The sequence below is a fragment of the Salvelinus fontinalis genome, chromosome 13 (genome assembly GCF_029448725.1).
Source record: "Salvelinus fontinalis isolate EN_2023a chromosome 13, ASM2944872v1, whole genome shotgun sequence".
Lineage (NCBI taxonomy): Eukaryota > Metazoa > Chordata > Actinopteri > Salmoniformes > Salmonidae > Salvelinus > Salvelinus fontinalis.
Window position 1 is genome coordinate 4,276,457 of NC_074677.1, and position 20,239 is coordinate 4,296,695.

The window sequence follows — 20,239 nt, forward strand, 5'->3', positions numbered from 1 at the left end:
TGATGCAGGCTTCAGTATTTGATTGGCCTATCAGCCTATAAATGGAAACATTTTTAGCTCTCAGACAATGATTGCAGCTCTTGCTTCATTGAAAAAAAGCACAACATCAGCATCACTAAATAAGAGTATCATTGGGATTCAACAGGAGATCGCACACCTCTCATTAATTATTTACCTGCTGGAACACTGTCTCTAAAAATGGAATGAAATTGGGCGTTCAGCGGCAAAGCTTTCGTCTGCTTAATATCCACTTAGCCCATGTGGTGTGAACCTGTTCTCCTGGTGAGATGGTCTATTTACACACTTCAGTCTAAACCTAGCCTGAGCCCAAGGTAACGTGATGCTGGAGACACCTGGTATTACCACCTTGTATCAACACCAGCCAACTCCCTCTCCTGGGAACGGCTCGGCTGTATGAGGTGGAGTCGGACTCAGAGTGGAAATCACTCCGAGATTAAATAATTATATTGTAAAAGTATCCTCAGAGGACGATAAAGAAGTGACTAGAATATGAAGAGAAAATCGGTGTATCTTTGAAATTGTGACACATTTCGAGGGACATCACTGGGACACACATAATAGCTGTACTAGACTGATTATGAGTGTATTACTACTAGCCCTTTCTATTCTAGTATTGTTTCCTGATGAATATGGCATTCAAGCCATATTTATCTCTCACCCTTACCGGTTGCCAAGTACAACAAAGCAGATATTAACTGTAAGGGTGTGTGAGTTCAGTTGGTGTCGTTTAACTGTCTCATTAGTCTTTGATAGTCTATAGGTGGCTTGGTGTCAGACATTTTGCTTTGGCACCCAAAACACTGACAGGACTATTGTATAATCTTCTAACTAACATTTACTAACATTTAGAACTATACATAGTACAGTAGATAGCTACTACAACTAATCTCACCTTTCTCAGCATAACTCGTAACCTGGATATAAGCAGCTGGGCAAATAATCCAAGATGACCTACAGCACAGGAGGAAAAATATGTAGTCAAATTTCCAAAAAGCAGAGAGTGCATAGCTACAGGCTGGGCAGCGAGTCCACTACCATCCACTACAGCTGGCCGACAGCCATGTAAACAGATGGTGAACATTACTCTCCTCAAAGACCATGAGTCAGAGGATCTGATAAAACTTAATGATTAGCTCAGAGCAGAGAAATGCAAAACATTGGACTACAGTCATATTTCATCTGTGTGATCTGTCTGTCACTGGTCTCTATTGTGGCTACAGGTCTATGGCCCTGGCCCACAATCCTGCTGGTTAGTGTCCAGGCCTACAGGCTCTGGTTAAGCACTGGGCTTGGTGCTTTGATCTGGGTGTTAGAGTGAGACAATCTGGTAGCAGGTGGGGTAGATTAGCTGGATAGGATCTGTTTACTACATAGCAGACCAGGGAACTCCCAGGAAATCTCTTCTCATTGTCCTGGGGTTACCTAGGGTTACTGGATGATGCCCCACTGAGGCTGATAAGAGGTTGACACACAAAAGTCAGCCGAAGTGTGTGTGTGTGTGTGTGTGTGTGCATGCACACTTTTCTCAGTATTTAAAAGACTGTCTAGTTTGTTGATAGATTCATACAACTGCAAAAAAATGATATATTACACAAGTGATTTATTAAATACAAATACCATATCACATTAGTTCAACCGAAATGTACACATACACAATGACCACTGTAAAAAATAAATAAAACATCAATGCCGATACAGTAGATATTTTTGAACAACAGGGAATGGTGCTAGATTACTTACACCATACTGTGTGACTGACATGCAGCATGGGAAATATGTCACCTCCAGATTGTATTCTTGGTCAGTAGCACAGGTCTCTCCAGTTACCAGATAAAACACTTCTGTTTATGATAATATATACAGTAATCATAACACTGGCTGGCAGCAGCAGACCCACGCACTGATAAAGTGGAACAATGCAGAAAGAAGCCGTGGCTCTACAACAAGGGGTCTTCAACCATTTCTTGCCCAGGGACCCCCTTCCAGGTAAACCGGGACCCCCTCCCAGGTAAACCGGGACCCCCTCCCAGGTAAACCGGGGACCCCCTCCCAGGTAAACCGGGGACCCCCTCCCAAGTAAACCAGCCACCCACTCCTATGATTTATTTGGGCTGCAATTTCTGAGGCTGGTAACTCTAATGAACTAATCCTCTGCAGCAGAGGTAACTCTGGGTCTTCCATTCCTGTGGCGGTCCTCATGAGAGCCAGTTTCATCTTAGCGCTTGATGGTTTTTGCAACTGCACTTGAAGAAACTTTCAAAGTTCTTGAAATGTTCCATATTGTCTGACCTTCATATCTTAAAGTAATGATGGACTGTCATTTCTCCTTGCTTATTTGAGCTGTTCTTGCCATGATATGGACTTGGTCTTTTACCAAATAGGGCTATCTTCTGTATACCCACCCCAACCTTGTCACAACACAACTGATTGGCTCAAACGTATTAAGGAAATAAATTCTACAAATTAACAAGGCACACCTGTTAATTGAAATGGATTCCAGGTGACTACCTCATGAAGCTGGTTGAGAGAATGCCAAGAGTGTTCAAGGCAAAGGGTGTTTACTTTGAAGAATTTCAAATATAAAATATATTTTCAATTGTTTAAAACTTTTTTGGTTACTACATGATTCCATGTGTTATTTCACAGTTTTGATATCTTCACTATTATTCTACAATGTTGAAAACAGTAAAAATAAAGAAAAACTGCATCCAAACTTTTGAATGGTACTGTACATTAGCAAAAAAATATCTATCACATGTCTTATCATCAGGTGAAGTAAGAAGTAATCAACATTTTCAAATGAATAAAGTTGGTAGATAGTTTTTCATTATTTTGACCTTCCCACATTATAATTAGAAAAGGAAGTGTAAACTCTAGCCTATTAGTTAGAAAGGTAACTCCAAACCCATTTTTTCTAAGAGCAGCTGTTTAGCTGGTTAAACAAGGGTTAGCCATGTGATGGCAAAACATTTATGTCCATGTCTTGAAAACTTAGCAGCAGCCAGCAACACTGCCACATCGGTTGTCTATTTATTCATTGTGTTATTATTTTCTGTGTTTTTCTATCTGCAATGTTGGGAAGGTGTCAGTAAGTAAGCATTTCACGGTTAGTCTACACCTGTCGTTTACGAAGCATATGACAAATACATTTTTGATTTAATTGATTTGATTTGCAGGTGCATGAGTGTAATTGGCTCTAATGAATGTAATTCGCTCAATATTAGGAGTTAAGAAATACAATTACCATCATAAGAAATAAGATATTCTCCTATTTCTACTGTAGGTATGACATTCTAATTTTGTTTATTCTGTTGTTGCTCAGGACATTCATTAAAATATTTTTACAAATATATATATATATATATATATACAGTATATATATATATAAAATTGTATATATATTTTGCAGACCGCCAGCAGCACCTCTGTGGGCCCCTAGGAGGCCGTGGACCCTCGGTTGAATACCCCTGCTCTATAAGGTAATAGCAAATACAGAATGTTTGAAATACATTACACTTGCAGAATTGATTCACATGACTAAAAGGTATGCAATTGAAACTGTACATCGTTTTACCATCATGGCACAGCTACAGTGTGGAACCTGCAATGCAACATTCCCCGGAGCATTAGATTGGGACTCATATCAGGCCAGTAGCGATTGAGAAATGTAAACTCAGTTTCTTTGATCAGTGCTCAGAGGCACCATTCCTCCCCACAGTGGAGATCAAGATCTGTGAAATAGAGAAGAGCTGCCCTTCAGTCCACTGAGTGTTACTGTCCAGCATGGACACAGCTGTTTCCATTGCATCTTTCTAGTCTCCTTGTCAGCAGAGATGTGTGAACCCCTGCAGACCAACTCCACCAGTCAGTCCTTCTCATGGCTGCCTCAGTGCTTCCCAGTGCACAACAGCTGTGGGCATATGAAATGTCATGTTGTTCATGGAATCCATGTGCAATGTCCTGTCCTGTAATGTAGGACACTGGCCTTAGCAACAGGCTGTCTTTATAAAAGGGCTGGGGAGCAGCAGAGGTGAGAATAAGCGTCGGACTGGAAAATATCATAAAAACAATGTTGACTGATCCTTCTGCCTGCTCCAGTTAACAGCCTTACCAGAGGGGGGCAGTGTGCTCTCTCACTACACAGAACGCAACAGACACAAATGGGTTTAATCTCAGACATGTCAGACATGGAAAGAAACATTTAACAAAATAACATTTAAAACAGACTGCTAATATTTCTAGCAAATATTATTTCTAATAAAAATTACAGCTGTAAAATATTCTGCCTTTGTTAACTCTCTGAGAATGTACAGTAATTTCATTTGGCAACTGACAAGTTTTCAGTGGAATTAAATAATTTTGATATGTAAATATCTAAGACTATGTCTCGTACTTTTGTAGCTACGTGTCCGAAGTTGACACAATATATTCATGGTAACATTTTGCAACGGCAGGATAATACATTATTCACATTTACAGTACATACATCACAAGTGTTCTTGTGTCCATAACAACGAGGGTGAGTTAGTGAGTTAACACATACAGTACCTCATGTTTTCCTATGAAAATCAAACCTCCAAAGCACCACTGTCTGAGCAAACTCTTACTTAAGTACGTACTTACATACTTAATGGAGGCAAAACCAAGTATATGTTATTCTCCAAATCACGTTATAATGTATATGATGATGAATGAAAATACTGTATATTTACATTGGTTGGTGCCCTCATTGACCGTGTCCCCGCTTGTAAATATCTGGGCATCTGGATTGACGAAAAAAAGCTATCTTTCAAAAAGCACGTTGACGAGTTAGTGAAGAAATGAAGAATTATAATGGAATAGGTCATGAATTTTATAGGAATAGGTTATGCCTTTCATTAGATAAGAGAAAACAAATCATTCAGTCAACATTCATACCGGTTATAGACTAGGAAGACATTGTACATATAAATGCAGGTGCCGCTGTATTGAAGCCATTGGACACACTCTGCTTTATTACGGGCGATAGGTTCAGTACACATCACTGCATTCTGTATCAGAAATTAGACTGTCCCTCTCTGAAGTCTTGTAGATCGATGCATTGCACTCTTTTTGTTTAGAAAGCCCTCTTGCATAAACTTCCGCCTTACTTTTCTTCATTGTTAACTTACAGACAGACGTACAAGATACTAGACCCGGTCTCATGGATCCCTTCGATCTAAAAAAGAATGTGATGAATTGGTGCCTCTAAAGCAATTCAAAAGGCTGGTTGAGGACCTTTGTACTGAAGAATGTGTTTGTTTTCTATGATTGTGTTCTGCTTTTCGTGTATTGATGTGAATATTGATGTGAATATTGATGTGTATATTGATGTGTATATTGATGTGTATACAGGGCTCATCTGTACAAGAGACCTTGGTCTCAGCATGACTCCCTGTCAAAAATAAAAGGTTAAATAAATATTCAAACAGTTAGCACAAGCAGACAGACACCTACACACACACACACACCAGTAGCTATCTAAGTAGTTGTAAAGTAACAAGGTTTAGTATAGACCTATACACTAAGAAATCATTTGAAACATTCTAAATATTTACAGTCAGTGCATGATGAGACCCTTTTAGAGTAACTTTTTTCACTTGGCTGGCTGACGTGAGGGTGCGATACAGTCCAATGTTGAAGTACAAGTGTACTACACCATTAGCGTAGTTCATTACAAGCTGAATCACGTGTGATATCAAGGTTTCTTTTCAGTAACACCTGGACAAAATCTGCAAAAAATGGAGGACACCTACAGCGTTCATCATCACTGAGAGCACCTACCTACCTACGTAGAACATCTGCAAGGAAAAGTTCCAATCTTACATTTGATCATTCTTAGACAAGACTATGTGCAGATTCTGCAAAAGCTATAGGGGAGAATTGGGTAAGTTGAGCCATTTTTTTTTTTTCCACATTCAGCATCACTACCTCAAGAGAAATGTAGTATTCCTTCTAAAAAATATATAGTTGGTGTCCTGTGACAGTGGGTGTTGGTGTCCTGTGACAGTGGGTGATGGTGTCCTGTGACAGTGGGTGATGGTGTCCTGTGACAGTGGGTGATGGTGCTGGTAGGTCAAAGTTTAATTCATGGAATGGGGGTGTACATTCAGATCTCTCTGTTCAATATCACTTACCCTTCCATTTGTCGACCAGTTGTCTGGGAAAGGGAGATTGTTTCGTAGGCAGTTCTCTACATTAAAGACTACTAAGCCCATGAAACTGGTCTGTGAGATTCTTGATATGTTTATCAAGCTGAGACTCCATGTCATCATATAAGACCTGGTGTGTCTCTGCTACTCTATCATAGCCTCTCGTTATCAAGCTGAGACCCCATGTCATCTTATAAGACCTGGTGTGTCTCTGCTACTCCATCATAGCCTCTCTTTATCAAGCTGAGACTCCATGTCATCATTTAAGACCTGGTGTGTCTCTGCTACTCTATCATAGCCTCTCTTTATCAAGCTGAGAGTCCATGTCATCATATAAGACCTGGTGTGTCTCTGCTACTCTATCATAGCCTCTCTTTATCAAGCTGAGACTCCATGTCATCATATAAGACCTGGTGTGTCTCTGCTACTCCATCATAGCCTCTCTTTATCAAGCTGAGACTCCATGTCATCATATAAGACCTGGTGTGTCTCTGCTACTCTATCATAGCCTCTCTTTATCAAGCTGAGACTCCATGTCATCATATAAGACCTGGTGTGTCTCTGCTACTCTATCATAGCCTCTCTTTATCAAGCTGAGAATCCATGTCATCATATAAGACCTGGTGTGTCTCTGCTACTCTATCATAGCCTCTCTTTATCAAGCTGAGACTCCATGTCATCATATAAGACCTGGTGTGTCTCTGCTACTCCATCATAGCCTCTCTTTATCAAGCTGAGACTCCATGTCATCATATAAGACCTGGTGTGTCTCTGCTACTCCATCATAGCCTCTCTTTCACACAGGTACATGTTAATAGTCTTTTTTGTTCATGTACCTCTTCAGTGTTATTCAGTCTATTTGTTCATCCCTTGCTGCTGTTCAAATGGACTTCTTCCCTTCTCTCACTTCCTTGGCTTCTCTCAAGGGCCCGTTTTATGTTTGTATGCATAAAACTGACCAAATGCAATCATCATTTGAATGGGGTATAGTGGCCATTGGCTAAACTTACCCCAAGACAAACATTTAGTCTTTATTAGCCCCCACCTCTACAAGGATGCACTTTCATGCAGGTTCAGGACCTCATATTGAAGCTTAGAGACCCCAACAGATGTATAAAAGTCTTAAAACCTTGGTTTAGATACAAGCATCATGAAATCTTTAAGACAATATATTTTTGACTTTGTGAAAATCCGTTTTTTGGAACTAACTTGCTTTTTCTCTGTGGTTTCTTCCTTCACAGACTCCATGAAATGATGACCTATTCCTAAATATCTGCTCACATGATTAATGTTGTGTATGGTTTCCTAGAAACGAAGGGTGGTTCAACTACTTCAACTTCTCCCTCACTGTAGTGGTTTATTTCCTTATATTTTCGCTAGTTAGTACATTGCGTATATCTATTACTACATTTTGTTTGTCTCCCAAATCAGACAGTTTGTCCAGGAATCTCTGTAAACACTGTAGCTTCACAACAGCAAAAAAATAAATAAATAAATAAACCCCAAAAATAAAACTTGAAACACTAGAGCAACAGCGGAGAACAGCACGACAACCGTTCCCACGGTCGCCATTAACAACGAATAACACAGAGGAGCAGCAAGGTAGAGTGTAAAAGCAATCACTAAATATAACTTTACAGACTAAATTTACTGGCTGGGTATTGGTGTCAGAATGACATACAGTGGTGGTCACACTACCCAGCATTAAGGTACTGCTGCTCTGACCTATACCGTGCTTGCAAGGGTTATTGAGGCTTGTCTGTCTGTGTGTCCTTACACAGCGTCTGAGGGGCGGCAGGACATACGTATGTAACCACACCTATTAAATGGTGTTGTAGGGAAGGTGAAGGTTGAGGTATTGAAGGGTGGCTGGAGGGAGTGGGACAGAGCAGCGGGAGCGTTTGCTCAACTGTTTAAATGTTTTGTGGTGCGGTGCAGCTGGTAATAGCGCCTGCCTGTGATGATATGCACCTGCCGTCACTCGTCAAGAGAGTTGGATTTGTGGGCCGTGGCCTAGGGAGCGTTCAGAATCCCACAGACAGACAGAAGCCCCTGGGATGGCTCTGGGAGAGACCCAGATCAATATGGAATGTGTTACAGACAGAGGGCTGGCTACAGGCACAAGTAGGGGGGGGGGGGGGGGGGCACATATTACTGTAGAACCCTAATTTGATCTCTTGTTCTGCCTGTTAATTCTTTGGACCTTTCCTACCCTGGCCTTTCAGACCACTGCCAGCAAAGAACAGTCAGTTCAACTGACAGACAACATTATTCATTTTCATACAAACAGACTATAATGATTTGTTCTTGAAGCTCTTTGAGATGGAGATGAATCAAAAACAATGCTAATGAGGTAGATTTTTTTTGTTTTTTGTGCAACCAAACTGGAGACATGAACTTAGTACCTGAACCCTGGTGTTGAAATACACACAGACACAAGCACTAGAGTACATGACATGTGCACATACTCATGTCTACAAAACCACACGTACACATGATCAAGTCCACAAACAATATACTTCCTAAGTCTTTTGCAGACTGTTCAATATTAAAATGAAACATATAACATTTAATAACCTACACATTACTAGAATAATATTCTTATAGTAACACATTTAAGTATGGAAATAGATTCACATGTAATTTCCTATCCCATGTCTGCTCACCAGGTCTGACTAAATGAGAAAGACCAGTCTCCTGGTAACACCCTGCGCTTCAGACAATGGAGGCAAGTGAAGGTTTATTGCAATTCCTGTTTTTGTTGGTGACACTAGACCGGGAGCCAGTACTCAGCTCCATGGTCCCAGTATCATGTATAGAGCTGCCTGGCTTATCCTTAGGGCTAACCTGCAAGCTGTGTCCTCTGTATATGTATTCATTAGTGGGGAAAGCAGTCCCTCTTAGGCACAGAATCTCTTGGAAAGCGTACCTGAACTCAGGGCTCCTGCAGTATATGAGGGGGTTGAAGGCTGAGTTGGCGTATCCTATCCAGTTCAATATCCTGAATGGCATTTTAATGTTGTCCACCTTCCAGATGGTCACTGCCACATTGAGCACGAAGAATGGCAGCCAGCAGAGAGTAAAGGTTCCCATGATGATCCCCAACGTCTTCAGGGCTTTGTGTTCCTTCAGACAGAACTTTGGCCTCTTCCCGTTCCCCCCTCCCCCCCCATCCTGCCCCTTGTTGTTGTTGATCATCTGGGCGTGGAACCGTCCCTCGCTGCCGCGGATCTTCTGCAGCTGCTTCCTGGCCTCCTGGAAGACGCGTCCGTAGACGAAGACCATGACCGCCAGGGGGATGTAGAAGGAGACGACGGAGGAGGCAACGGCGTAGGCAGCGTTGGTGTTGAAGTCACAGCAGTGGGCGTTCTCCAGGCAGCTGAGCGCCTCGGGCTCGTCAGACACCCACCATTTCATGTGGATTGGCAGGAAGGAGATTAGGGCGGCCACGCCCCACACCGTCACAACCACCACGCACGCCTTGCGCTTGGTCAGCAGGGACGGGTAGCGCAGCGGCGATGTGATGGCCAGATAACGGTCCAGCGCGATCACACACAGCGTCTCGATGCTAGCCGTCACACACAAGACGTCTGCCGCCGTCCAGAACTCGCACAGGAAGCTGCCAAAGTGCCAGGTGTTGAGGAGGATGTAGCAGGCGCCGAAGGGCACCACCAGCAGGCCCATGACCAGATCAGCACAGGCCAGAGAAGTGATGAACATGTTGGTGACTGTCTGCAGCCGCTGGAAGCGCACGATGGCAGTGATGACCAGCACGTTGCCAAAGACGATGCCCAATACCAGCAGGGCCATGATGATGCCCAGCAGCACTGCCTCAGCCTCGCTGTACTCCGAGTAAGACCACTGGTGAGACGACGAGTTCATCTCCACTGGTAGGTCCGATAGGTTGAACGAGGCAGGCGTGCTCACATTCTCCATGATCTATGGGCTGCTTGAAGAGATTAGATAAGAAGAAACGTATTGTCGAAGACACCCATAAAACAAAGAATAAACCATATAGGTTTATAAGCTAGTGTAAATGTAATGTGTATAAAGTCAAGGTAGGAAGCATGAGTAAGGATTGATCAATGGAGTAATTTCATCCAAGATTTCTTAGATGCAATTTAATTTGACACTTAATCTTGAAGTAATTTACCAACCTCCAAATGTTCTCCTGGTCTCCCATAAATCTAAAAGTATTCCTTTTTTGGATAAAAATACGTTGTAGCTCCAATTAGGTGTTTAAACTTCATTTGAAATGTTCTCCCTTCCTCTTTTGCCGTGTGACACACATTAACAGTCCCACTTGCTCTGTGTTCTAACACACCACTCTGTCACTGTTGAATGTTGTTCCCGATCTAGTCAGTGTTCTTATAGCAGGCAAGAATGACATCACACTCTGGCAGCAGCCAATCAGCAGGCAGGCAGACCACAGGAGAAGTGAATAACAGTTCCTTTTAAAACAGTCATGTTTTTTCCACAGAATCAAGTCAAATTAACATTATGTAACTTTGTTTTTATCTGTAACATTTGTAAAGGAAAATATTTTTAAATAATGTAATCAGATAAATCAAAGAAACTGCTGATGTGATAGTGATAACAGCTGTACGTCATTAAATGAACCATACTAGATTATTATTTTGTTCCAGCTTAAAAAATCTACCTTCACTCTTGGCAACAACACACTGGACAAGGTGATTAGAAATTAATTAATTGAACTTTCACTCCAAATTCTGCTTCCTGACCTTTGTTTTGAAAATGCTTTGAAAAGGAAGGGGTTGTTCACCTAGCAACATAATAGTACTGCAGCTAACTCTGCTGGAGACAAACACAACAAACAGAGCAACGTACGTGGACAACCTACAGTTACATACTGTTCTATAGGCTTGTCATGCAGAGCATAATTATGTCATGTGATGTCAATAGACCTCTTTCACACTTCCTGACCTGAATCTCAACCATATTCCAACTGAAAACAGAGACATAAGGTATGGTCCATTGACATGGGTCGTCTGTCTCAGTTGGTAGAACACTTGCACTGCCAAGATTGTGGGTTTGAATCCCGCTGGGACCACCCATATGAACACGTATGCATGCGCTATTGTCAGTCATTTTGGATAAAAGCATCTACTAAATGGCATATATTAGATTATCATTAACATGACTGCATGGCTAGCTCCACCACATAGGTCTGGTTATTATGTAGAAACACACTTAAATTAGCCCAGTAACATATGTGTTTTACATACACTAACCCCACCCCAAAAAATAGTTGTTTGATTTGCATTGTGTTTCAGGACATACAGTACAGTACTGTGACCGGGGAGAGAGAAGAGCTGTGACCGGAGAGAGAGAACAGGCTACACCTCATTCAGTATTTAGTGACGTTAGTGTTTAGAGGCACTTCCTGATCATGGAACTACATTCTCTTCCATTATATCCTGTTCACGCTCAAATAGAACCAGTAATGAAGAAAATCCATGCAATTGAACATAAGCACTTCATATACGTCATATGCAAAACCGCATAGATTGTGTCAACCACTGTTTACACACAAACAGTGCATTCACTTATTTATGTAGTACTACAATAACCTGCCTTTACTGTAAATATCGCCCCAGATGCAGTACAGTTTACTGTAAATGTCGCCCCAGATAGTTTCACGTGAAGCGATAGCACAGTTTTTGCAGTATCTGCACATCTGTATCCCAGTAGCTCTATAACTGCATCCTGCCTATGAGAGAACTTTCTGTGACAAAGAGCCAAGTGGCATGAGCTCTCTGATCTAACCCAGGAGACACATCTACAACATCCAGTGTAACAATGAGGCTAACGCTTCATCCCCATTCTCAAAACAACTCCACCAGTGTTGCACATTAGCAGCAGCTCCTGGAAAGGTTCATTAGGCGACAAAGAGGAAATGAAAGGGTTTACTGTGGTCCTTTCCACAGGAAGGAGACACCCAGCAGACAGCAGGGCACATGCACTCTGATAGACTGTCGGCTGGTTCCAAATGGAACCCTATTCCCTACACAGTGCATTTCTTTTGATCAGAACCCTATGGGCCCTGGTCAAAGTAGGAGATTATATAGTGAAGAGTGTGCCAATTTGGACACGACCTCCGTGTAAGGTCAGAGGGATGAGACGTGGAGGGACTGTTATTGTCCAGGGGAAGTGGTGCAGCTTAACCCTGGTTCCTGCTGAGGGAGAGACGGAGAGCCTGCCTGTTTTCTCAGGCATACATCTCATACTATAGGAGGGTGGGTGGCAGGGGAGTCTCCTCAGAGGAGGAAGGGGAAGACCATCCTCCTCAGTGAATTTCACTCAAATAAAAATAATGAAAGTTATTATTTTTACATAAAACCATACTAAATATATTCACGTCACCAAATAAAATTGTTTAAAACACACTGTTTTGCAATGAAGGTCTAAATTAGCCTCAACAGCACTCTGAAGGGTATCACGAAGGACAGCTAGTTTCCATCCTCCTCTGCGTACATTGACTTCAATACAAAACGTAGGAGGCTCATGGTTCTCACCCCGTTCCATAGACTTAAACAGCAATTATGCCAACTTCCAGAGGACGTCCTCCAACCTATCAGAGCTCTTGCAGCATGAACTGACATGTTGTCCATCCAATCAAAGGATCAGAGAATTAATCTAGTACTAAAATCATAAGCTACAGCTAGCTAGCACTGCAGTACATAAAAAGGTGGTGAGCAGTTGACTCAGAGAAATATATTAGCTAACAGATTAATTCCTTCAAAATTAAAGAAAAGCAAGACAGAGAGCAAGAGAAAGAGCTAGCTATAATTTGTTGTATTTTCCCCCCCTTTTATTTTCACTTAGCTAGCGAAGACAGCTAGCTAGTTTAGCCTACTTAAAGAACCAGCTCAATCAGAGAAAGATGCTATGTTAGCTAGATGGCTATGCAACACTGGAACTCTTCCAAGCCAAGGTAAGTTTTTGGTTTTATAAATTTATTGCCACCGGGGTCCACCAGTGTAACTGCTAAACTGCTTGCTGACTGTACTGCTTGATTGTAGCTGTTTTACTACTGTAATGAGTTAGTTCTCGTAGCTATGTTGACTATGACGTTAGCTAATATGGTGACAACGATATAGGCTGTATGTAGCGGTTAGCGGGTTCTGATATGAAGGTTAGGCTTGGAAAGGTTTTTCGCCTGGTCACAGACAGCTGATGTGTTGTGCACTGACATCCACAAGTGAAGGGAAAAGGTGAGAGGAGAAGAGCACGTAGATGCGTGAAGAAATTATACAAAGAGCAAATGATCATGCTATATGGCTGCTATGAAAGTGAACTGTGTTTGCGTGTGATCAGGGGTGTATTCATTCTTCCGATTCTGTTGAAAAACATTTCATAAACGGAAGATACTGGAACGAAACGGTGATGACCATACGTGAAATTTGTCCAATAGAAAAACTGTGTTTGCAACTGTTGGACTAATGATTACACCCTAGATCAGCTAGATGCAGGCAAGAGCGTAGTGTAGGCGGTATTGAATGTGTCACCTTGGTTACTCAAATTTGTCTCGACCTACATTGTAAAACTTTCATTCATAGGCTAGATTGTAGTAACCTCATGATGGGTATTGGGGAAATTAGTGTATCATAGTAGCTTAACCCTATCAATGTTACATTGAACTGGGCGAATGGAATATGAATGACAGTCATCCAATATGCTGCATTAGAAATAAGGCCATGCTCATTAAAAATATATATAATCCTCCCTCATCTTAAAGAGCACCAACCGCCACTGGTTGGGGGGGGGGGGGGGGGGGGGGGGGGGGTTGGTCCTGGATATCCCATGCATGCATACAGTACATACTTGTACAAATTGTTTCATTCAAAGGATCAAAAATGTTTGTACTGAGCAGAACATTTGAGTTGAGCAGTAAGTATTAAAGGCTTTGTATGGCAAATCCATTGTCTGCTGTGGCCGTACAGCATGTACTGCCATGCAGACGCCGCAGAAGTCAGGCCATTCATACTTCTTGCGTCTCGCAGAGCAGAGCGGTTGTGAAGGAAGTTGTCAAGGAAGTTACTTTGTGTTTATACAGGACCTCTCTCCCCCACTTACCGTCAACCAATCATGTCATGGCGGAGCTATACAGAGCCCACTGCATTGTTGTACAATTTGGGAGTCGCACGGCGATGTGGTACGGAGATCGATTTGGCCTCTGCAAGCCGCCGTATATTTGGAGCAAGCATAAATTGGCTTTTATTAGGAAATGCTTGTGTGTTGAGATCCTAGGAACTAAGAGTTTCCTTATTACCAATGCTCAATGAGGTGACCAAGGGGACAACGGGTTCATGAACCTTGTGTTTTTGATCTGGCTACATGTTTAAAGGTGCAGTCTGGGATCCAGGGGTGTATTCAGGGGTGTATTCATTGTGTCTTGCAACGGAAACCGATTACGGAAATTGGAGTTGATTAGTAATCTATAAATTCCTGTCTGTCATGTGAGCTGATTGAGATGATAGTTGCTTCTAGAGAATAAAGTCACTTTATGAGCTGCCTCTGTCTTCCTTCTCCTCATAATTGAATATAGAAATTGAATGGTCCAATCTGAACCCTCCAAACAGCTTGTTACATAAGGTCTTTTTTCTCTAATGTTAAAACAACAATAACACAAAGCTATCTTGTGAGGGCCTTCCGAGCGGCACAGTGGTCTAATGCACTTCCTCGCAGTGATAGAGGTGTCACTACATACCTGGGTTCGATCTCAGGCTGTATCACAACCGGCCGTGATCTGGAGTCCCATAGGGCAGTGCACAATTGTTCCAGCGTTGTCCGGGTTAGTGGAGGGTTTGGCCAGCGGAGGGTTCGGCCAGCGGAGGGTTCGGCCAGCGGAGGGTTCGGCCAGCGGAGGGTTCGGCCAGCGGAGGGTTTGGCCAGCGGAGGGTTCGGCCAGCGGAGGGTTCGGCCAGCGGAGGGTTCGGCCAGCGGAGGGTTCGGCCAACGGAGGGTTCGGCCAGCGGAGGGTTCGGCCAGCGGAGGGTTCGGCCAACGGAGGGTTCGGCCAGCGGAGGGTTCGGCCAGCGGAGGGTTCGGCCAGCGGAGGGTTCGGCCAGCGGAGGGTTCGGCCAGCGGAGGGTTCGGCAGCAATGAAACAAGATCGAAATTGGGGAGAAAAGGGGGGTAAAAAAAATATCTACACACTTATCTTGAACTGTAAGTCTTTGTATTTAGAGCATATTAGGTTACATATTAGGTTACATTTCCCCATCTGTCAGCTGTATACGAAAACAAGTGGCTATGCTGCCGTTTTGTTGAAAAACTAAATCGCAGACTAACTTTAAAGGCTGTATGTGGCGAGATGAGGGAAACGACGCAAGTGAGGAAATCCTGTTCAGACCACTCCGTCTCCACAGTAGCAGTGATGGACATAGATCTGCTTTGTCCCCATGGAAGGAAGTGAACATTCACTCCCACCTGATTCATTTCTTATTGGTACAGTGGAGACATGGTTTCAAAAGCGATGAAGTGATGAAAATAGTCAGACGCACTCCAGTCAATTATAGATAAAAGCCTTCTGTGCTCCAAGGCAATCAGGAAGACTGGTCCACTTAACAAAATGAAATGATGGACTTGCTCCTTCCAGATAACCATTTCAGGACAGATTTGATCCGAATGACTTTTACATAGAAAGGATGGAGGATAAGTTCAAAGACAGAGCCTTCAATGAAAGTCAAATCAAATCAAATCATATTTGTCACGTGCCGAATACAACAGGTGTAGACCTTAGTGAAATGGTTACTTACAAGCCCTTAACCAAAAAAATACGAAAACACTCCCCCAAAAATAAATAAATAAAATAAATAAATAGCAGCAGTAAAAACAATAGCGGGCCTGTTCAGGAGTCTTATGGCTTGGGGGCTGAAGCTATTTAGAAGCCTATTGGACCTAGACTTGGTGCTCCGGTATCGCTTGCAGTGCCGTAGCAGAGAGAACAGTCTATGACTAGGGTGGCTGGAGTCTTTGATCATTTTTAGGGCCTTCCTCTGACACCGCCTGGTATAGATGTCCTGGATGGCAGGAAGCTTGGCCCCAGTGATGTACTGGGCCGTTTGTACTACCCTCTGTAGTGCCTTGCAGTCAGAGGCCAAGCAGTTGCCATACCAGGCAGTCAGGATGCTCTTGATGGTGCAGCTGTAGATCCTTTTGATGATCTGAGGACCCATGCCAAATCTTTTTAGTCTCCTGAGTGGGAATAGGTTTTGTTGTACCCTCTTCACGACTGTCTTGGTGTGCTTGTTGGTGATGTGGACGCCAAGGAACTTGAGGCTCTCAACCTGCTCCACTGCAGCCCCATCGATGAGAATGGGGGTGTGCTCGGTCCTCCTTTTCCTGTAGTCCACAATATCCTTTGTCTTGATCACATTGAGGGAGAGGTTGTTGTCCTTGCACCACACGGCCAGGTCTCTGACCTCCTCCCTATAGACAGTCTCATTTGTTGTCGGTGATCAGGCCTACCACTCTTGTGTCATCTGCAAACTTGATGATGGTGTTGGAGTCATTCCTGGTCGTGCAGTCAGGGAACAGGGAGTACAGGAGGGGACTGAGCACGCACCCGTGAGGGGCCCCCGTGTTGAGGATAAGCGTGGCGGATGTGTTGTTTCCTACCCTTACCACCCGAGGGCAGCCCGTCAGGAAGTCCAGGATCCAGTTGCAGAGGGAGGTGTTTAGTCCCAGGGTCCTTAGCTTAGTGATGAGCTTTGTGGGCACTACGGTGTTGAACTCTGAGCTGTAGTCAATGAATAGCATTCTCACATAGGTGTTCCTTTTGTCCAGGTGTGAAAGGGCAGTGGAGTACAATAGAGATTGCATCATCTGTGGATCTGTTGGTGCGGTATGCAAATTGGAGTGGGTCTAGGGTTTCTGGGATGATGGTGATGATGTGAGCCATGACCAGCCTTTTTAAGCATGTCATGGCTACAGACGTGAGTGCTACGGGTCGGTAGTCATTTAGGCAGGTTACCTTAGTGTTCTTGGGCATAGGGACTATGGTGGACTGCTTGAAACATGTAGGTATTACAGACTCCGTAAGGGAGAGGTTGAAAAATGTCAGTAAAGACACCTGCCAGTTGGTCAGCGCATGCTCGGAGTACACGTCCAGGTAATCCGTCTGGCCCTGCGGCCTTGTGAATGTTGACCTGTTTAAAGGCCTTACTCACATCGGCTGGGGAGAGCGTGATCACAGTCATCTGGAACAGATGATGCTCTCATGTATGTTTCAGCGCTACTTGCCTCGAAGCGAGCATAGAAGTTATTTAGCTCATCTGGCAGGCTCTTGTCTCTGGGCAGCTCTCGGCTGTGCTTCCCTTTGTAGTCTAATAGTTTGCAAGACCTGCCACATCCAACGAGCGTCAGAGCCGGTGTAGTACGATTCGATCGTAGTCCTGTATTGACGCTTTGCCTGTTAGATGGTTCAGCGGAGGGCATAGTGGGATTTCTTTTAGGATTAGCTTCCGGGTTAGAGTCTCGCTCCTTGAAAGCGGCAGCTCTACCCTTCAGTGCGAATGTTGCCTGTAATCCATGGCTTCTGGTTGGGGTACATACTTTCCCTGTGGGGACAACGTCCACATCAACAACAACTAGAATGGTCCAAACACACCAAGACAGTCGTGAAGAGAGCACGACAAAGCCTATTCCCCCCTCAGGAAACTAAAACGATTTGGCATCGGTCCTGAGATCCTCAAAATGTTATACAGCTGCAACATCGAGAGCATCCTGACTGGTTGCATCATTGCCTGGTACGCCAATTGCTCGGCCTCTTACCGCAAGGCACTACAGAGGGTAGTGCATACGGCCCAGTACATCACTGGGGCTAAGCTGCCTGCCATCCAGGACCTCTATACCAGGCGGTGTCAGAGGATGGTCCTAAAAATATCAAAGACCCCAGCCACCTCAGTCATAGACTGTTCTCTCTATGACCGCATGGCAAGCGGTACCGGAGTGCCAAGTCTAGGACAAAAAGGTTTCTCAACAGTTTTTACCCCCAAGCCATAAAACTCCTGAACAGGTAATCAAATGGCTAACCGGACTATTTGCATTGTGTGCCTCCCCCAATCCCTCTTTTTTTACGCTGCTGCTACTCTGTTTAGCATACATGCATTGTCACTTTAACTATACATTAATGTACATACTACCTCAATTGCGCCGACCAACCAGTGCTCCCGCACATTGGCTAACCGGGCTATCTGCATTGTGTCCCACCCACCACCTGCCAACCCCCTCTTTTACGCTACTGCTACTCTGCTCAGCACATAGGCAGTCACTTTAACCATATCTACATACTACCTCAATCAGCCTGACTAACCGGTGTCTGTATGTAGCCTTACTACTGTATATAGCCTGTCTTTTTACTGTTGTTTTATTTCTACCTATTGTTCACCTAATACATTTTTGCACTATTGGTTAGAGCCTGTAAGTAAGCATTTCACTGTAAGGTCTACACCTGTTGTATTCGGCGCATGTGACAAATAAACTTTGATTTGATTCGACTTATTGATAAAGCCAGTGACTGTGGTGTACTCCTCAATCCCATCGGAATAATCCCAGAACATATTCCAGTCTGTGATAGCAAAACAGCCCTGTAGTATCTGCTTCATCTGACCATTTTTTTATAGACCAAGTCACTGGTGCTTCCTGCTTGAATTTTTGCTTGTAAACAGGAGGATAGAATTATGGTCAGATTTGCCAAAAGGAGGGCGAGGGAGAGCTTTGTACGCGTCTCTGTGTGTGGAGTAAAGGTGGTCTAGAATATTTTTCCTTCTGGTTGCACATTTAACACGCTGATAATAGAAATCTGATTGATTTAAGTTTCACTGCATTAAAGTCCCCGGCCACTAGGAGCACCACCTCTGGATGAGTGTTTTCCTTATGGCGGTATACAGCTCATTGAGCGTGGTTTTAGTGCCAGCATTGGTCTGTGGTGGTCTGTAGACAGCCATGGAAAATACAGATGAAGACTCTAGGTAGAGAGTGAGCTCTACAGCTTATCATGAGATACTCTACCTCAGGCGAGCAAAACCTTGAGACGTCCTTAGATATCGTGCACCAGCTGTTGTTTACATATATGCATAGGCCCCCACCCCATGTCTTACTAGAGGCTGCTGTCCTGCCGATGGTGTGTTTAACCCACCAGCTGTATGTTCTTAATGTCACTGTTCAACCACGACTCAGTGAAACATAAGATATTACAGTTTTTAATGTCCCGTTGGTAGGATATATGTGCTTTCAGTTTGTCACATTTATTTTTCAACAATTGAATGTTAGCTAGCAGGGCGGGAAGGCAAAGGCAGATTAGCCACTTGTCGCCTGATCCTCACAAAGCACCCTGAACTTTTTCCGCAAAATCCTTCTCCAAAAAAAATCTGTTTCCTTCTCCAGCGAATGACGGGGATCTAGGCCTGGTGTCTGTAGTATCGCCCTCCCATCCGACTCATTGAAGAAAAACTCTTCGTCTAATTTGAGGTGAGTAATCCCAGTTCTGATGTCCAGAAGCTCTTTTCGGTCATAAGAAACAGTAGCAGGAACATTATGTACAAAACAAGTTAAGAACAACGCGAAAAAACAAAATAGCATGGTTGGTTAAGAGCCGATAACATGGCAGCCATCTCCTCCGTCGCCATCATCCAAGTCACTGAGAATCTTTATAACTTCCAGAACTGCTTTGGATTTGTTTTTCACAAAGGTATATTTGGATCAATATAGGTTTAGTTATTTTCTTGGTAGATACTCAGTAGTCCATCTATCCTATAATCATCAAAGCTAACCAGGCAAACAACTGCCTCCAAACATCCCCTTTCACATCTTTTGCTTTCATTATTCAAATAGTATGAATATGGCCTGTAGGAAGATGACACTTTTGTATCCATTTGACAAAACAGGAAAAACCACCAGCCCAGACAAACAAACGCAGTAATGGCCCACATGGTGATGAAAACAAGCTTTTAACACATCGGAGACAAAGTGACACGGATGTTGCTGATTTTAAATCCGGCTCTTCATTGAAAGGCTATCAG

At 43.4% G+C, this 20,239-nt stretch overlaps 1 protein-coding gene across 2 annotated transcripts; it reads right to left on the reverse strand.

Annotated features, from left to right (window-relative positions):
• Nucleotides 1-1,604: 1,604 nt before the first annotated feature.
• On the reverse strand, nt 1,605-10,515 carry LOC129867961 (beta-2 adrenergic receptor-like). 2 transcript variants are annotated; one of them, XM_055941479.1, is made up of 2 exons: nt 10,349-10,515; nt 1,605-10,137 (listed from the first exon to the last, which is right to left on the reverse strand). In XM_055941479.1, the coding sequence occupies exon 2, from the start codon at nt 10,125-10,127 to the stop codon at nt 8,907-8,909; it is 1,221 nt and encodes a 406-aa protein (XP_055797454.1). In that variant the 5' UTR covers nt 10,128-10,137; nt 10,349-10,515; the 3' UTR covers nt 1,605-8,906. The 2 variants fall into 2 exon arrangements, with proteins under 2 accessions (XP_055797454.1, XP_055797453.1); XM_055941478.1 differs by having other exon boundaries at nt 1,605-10,140.
• Nucleotides 10,516-20,239: the final 9,724 nt, after the last annotated feature.

Bases quoted from the DNA above. Each gene is read 5' to 3' on its own strand.
- LOC129867961 (XM_055941479.1), bottom strand. From the start codon at position 10,127: ATGGAGAATGTGAGCACGCCTGCCTCGTTCAACCTATCGGACCTACCA.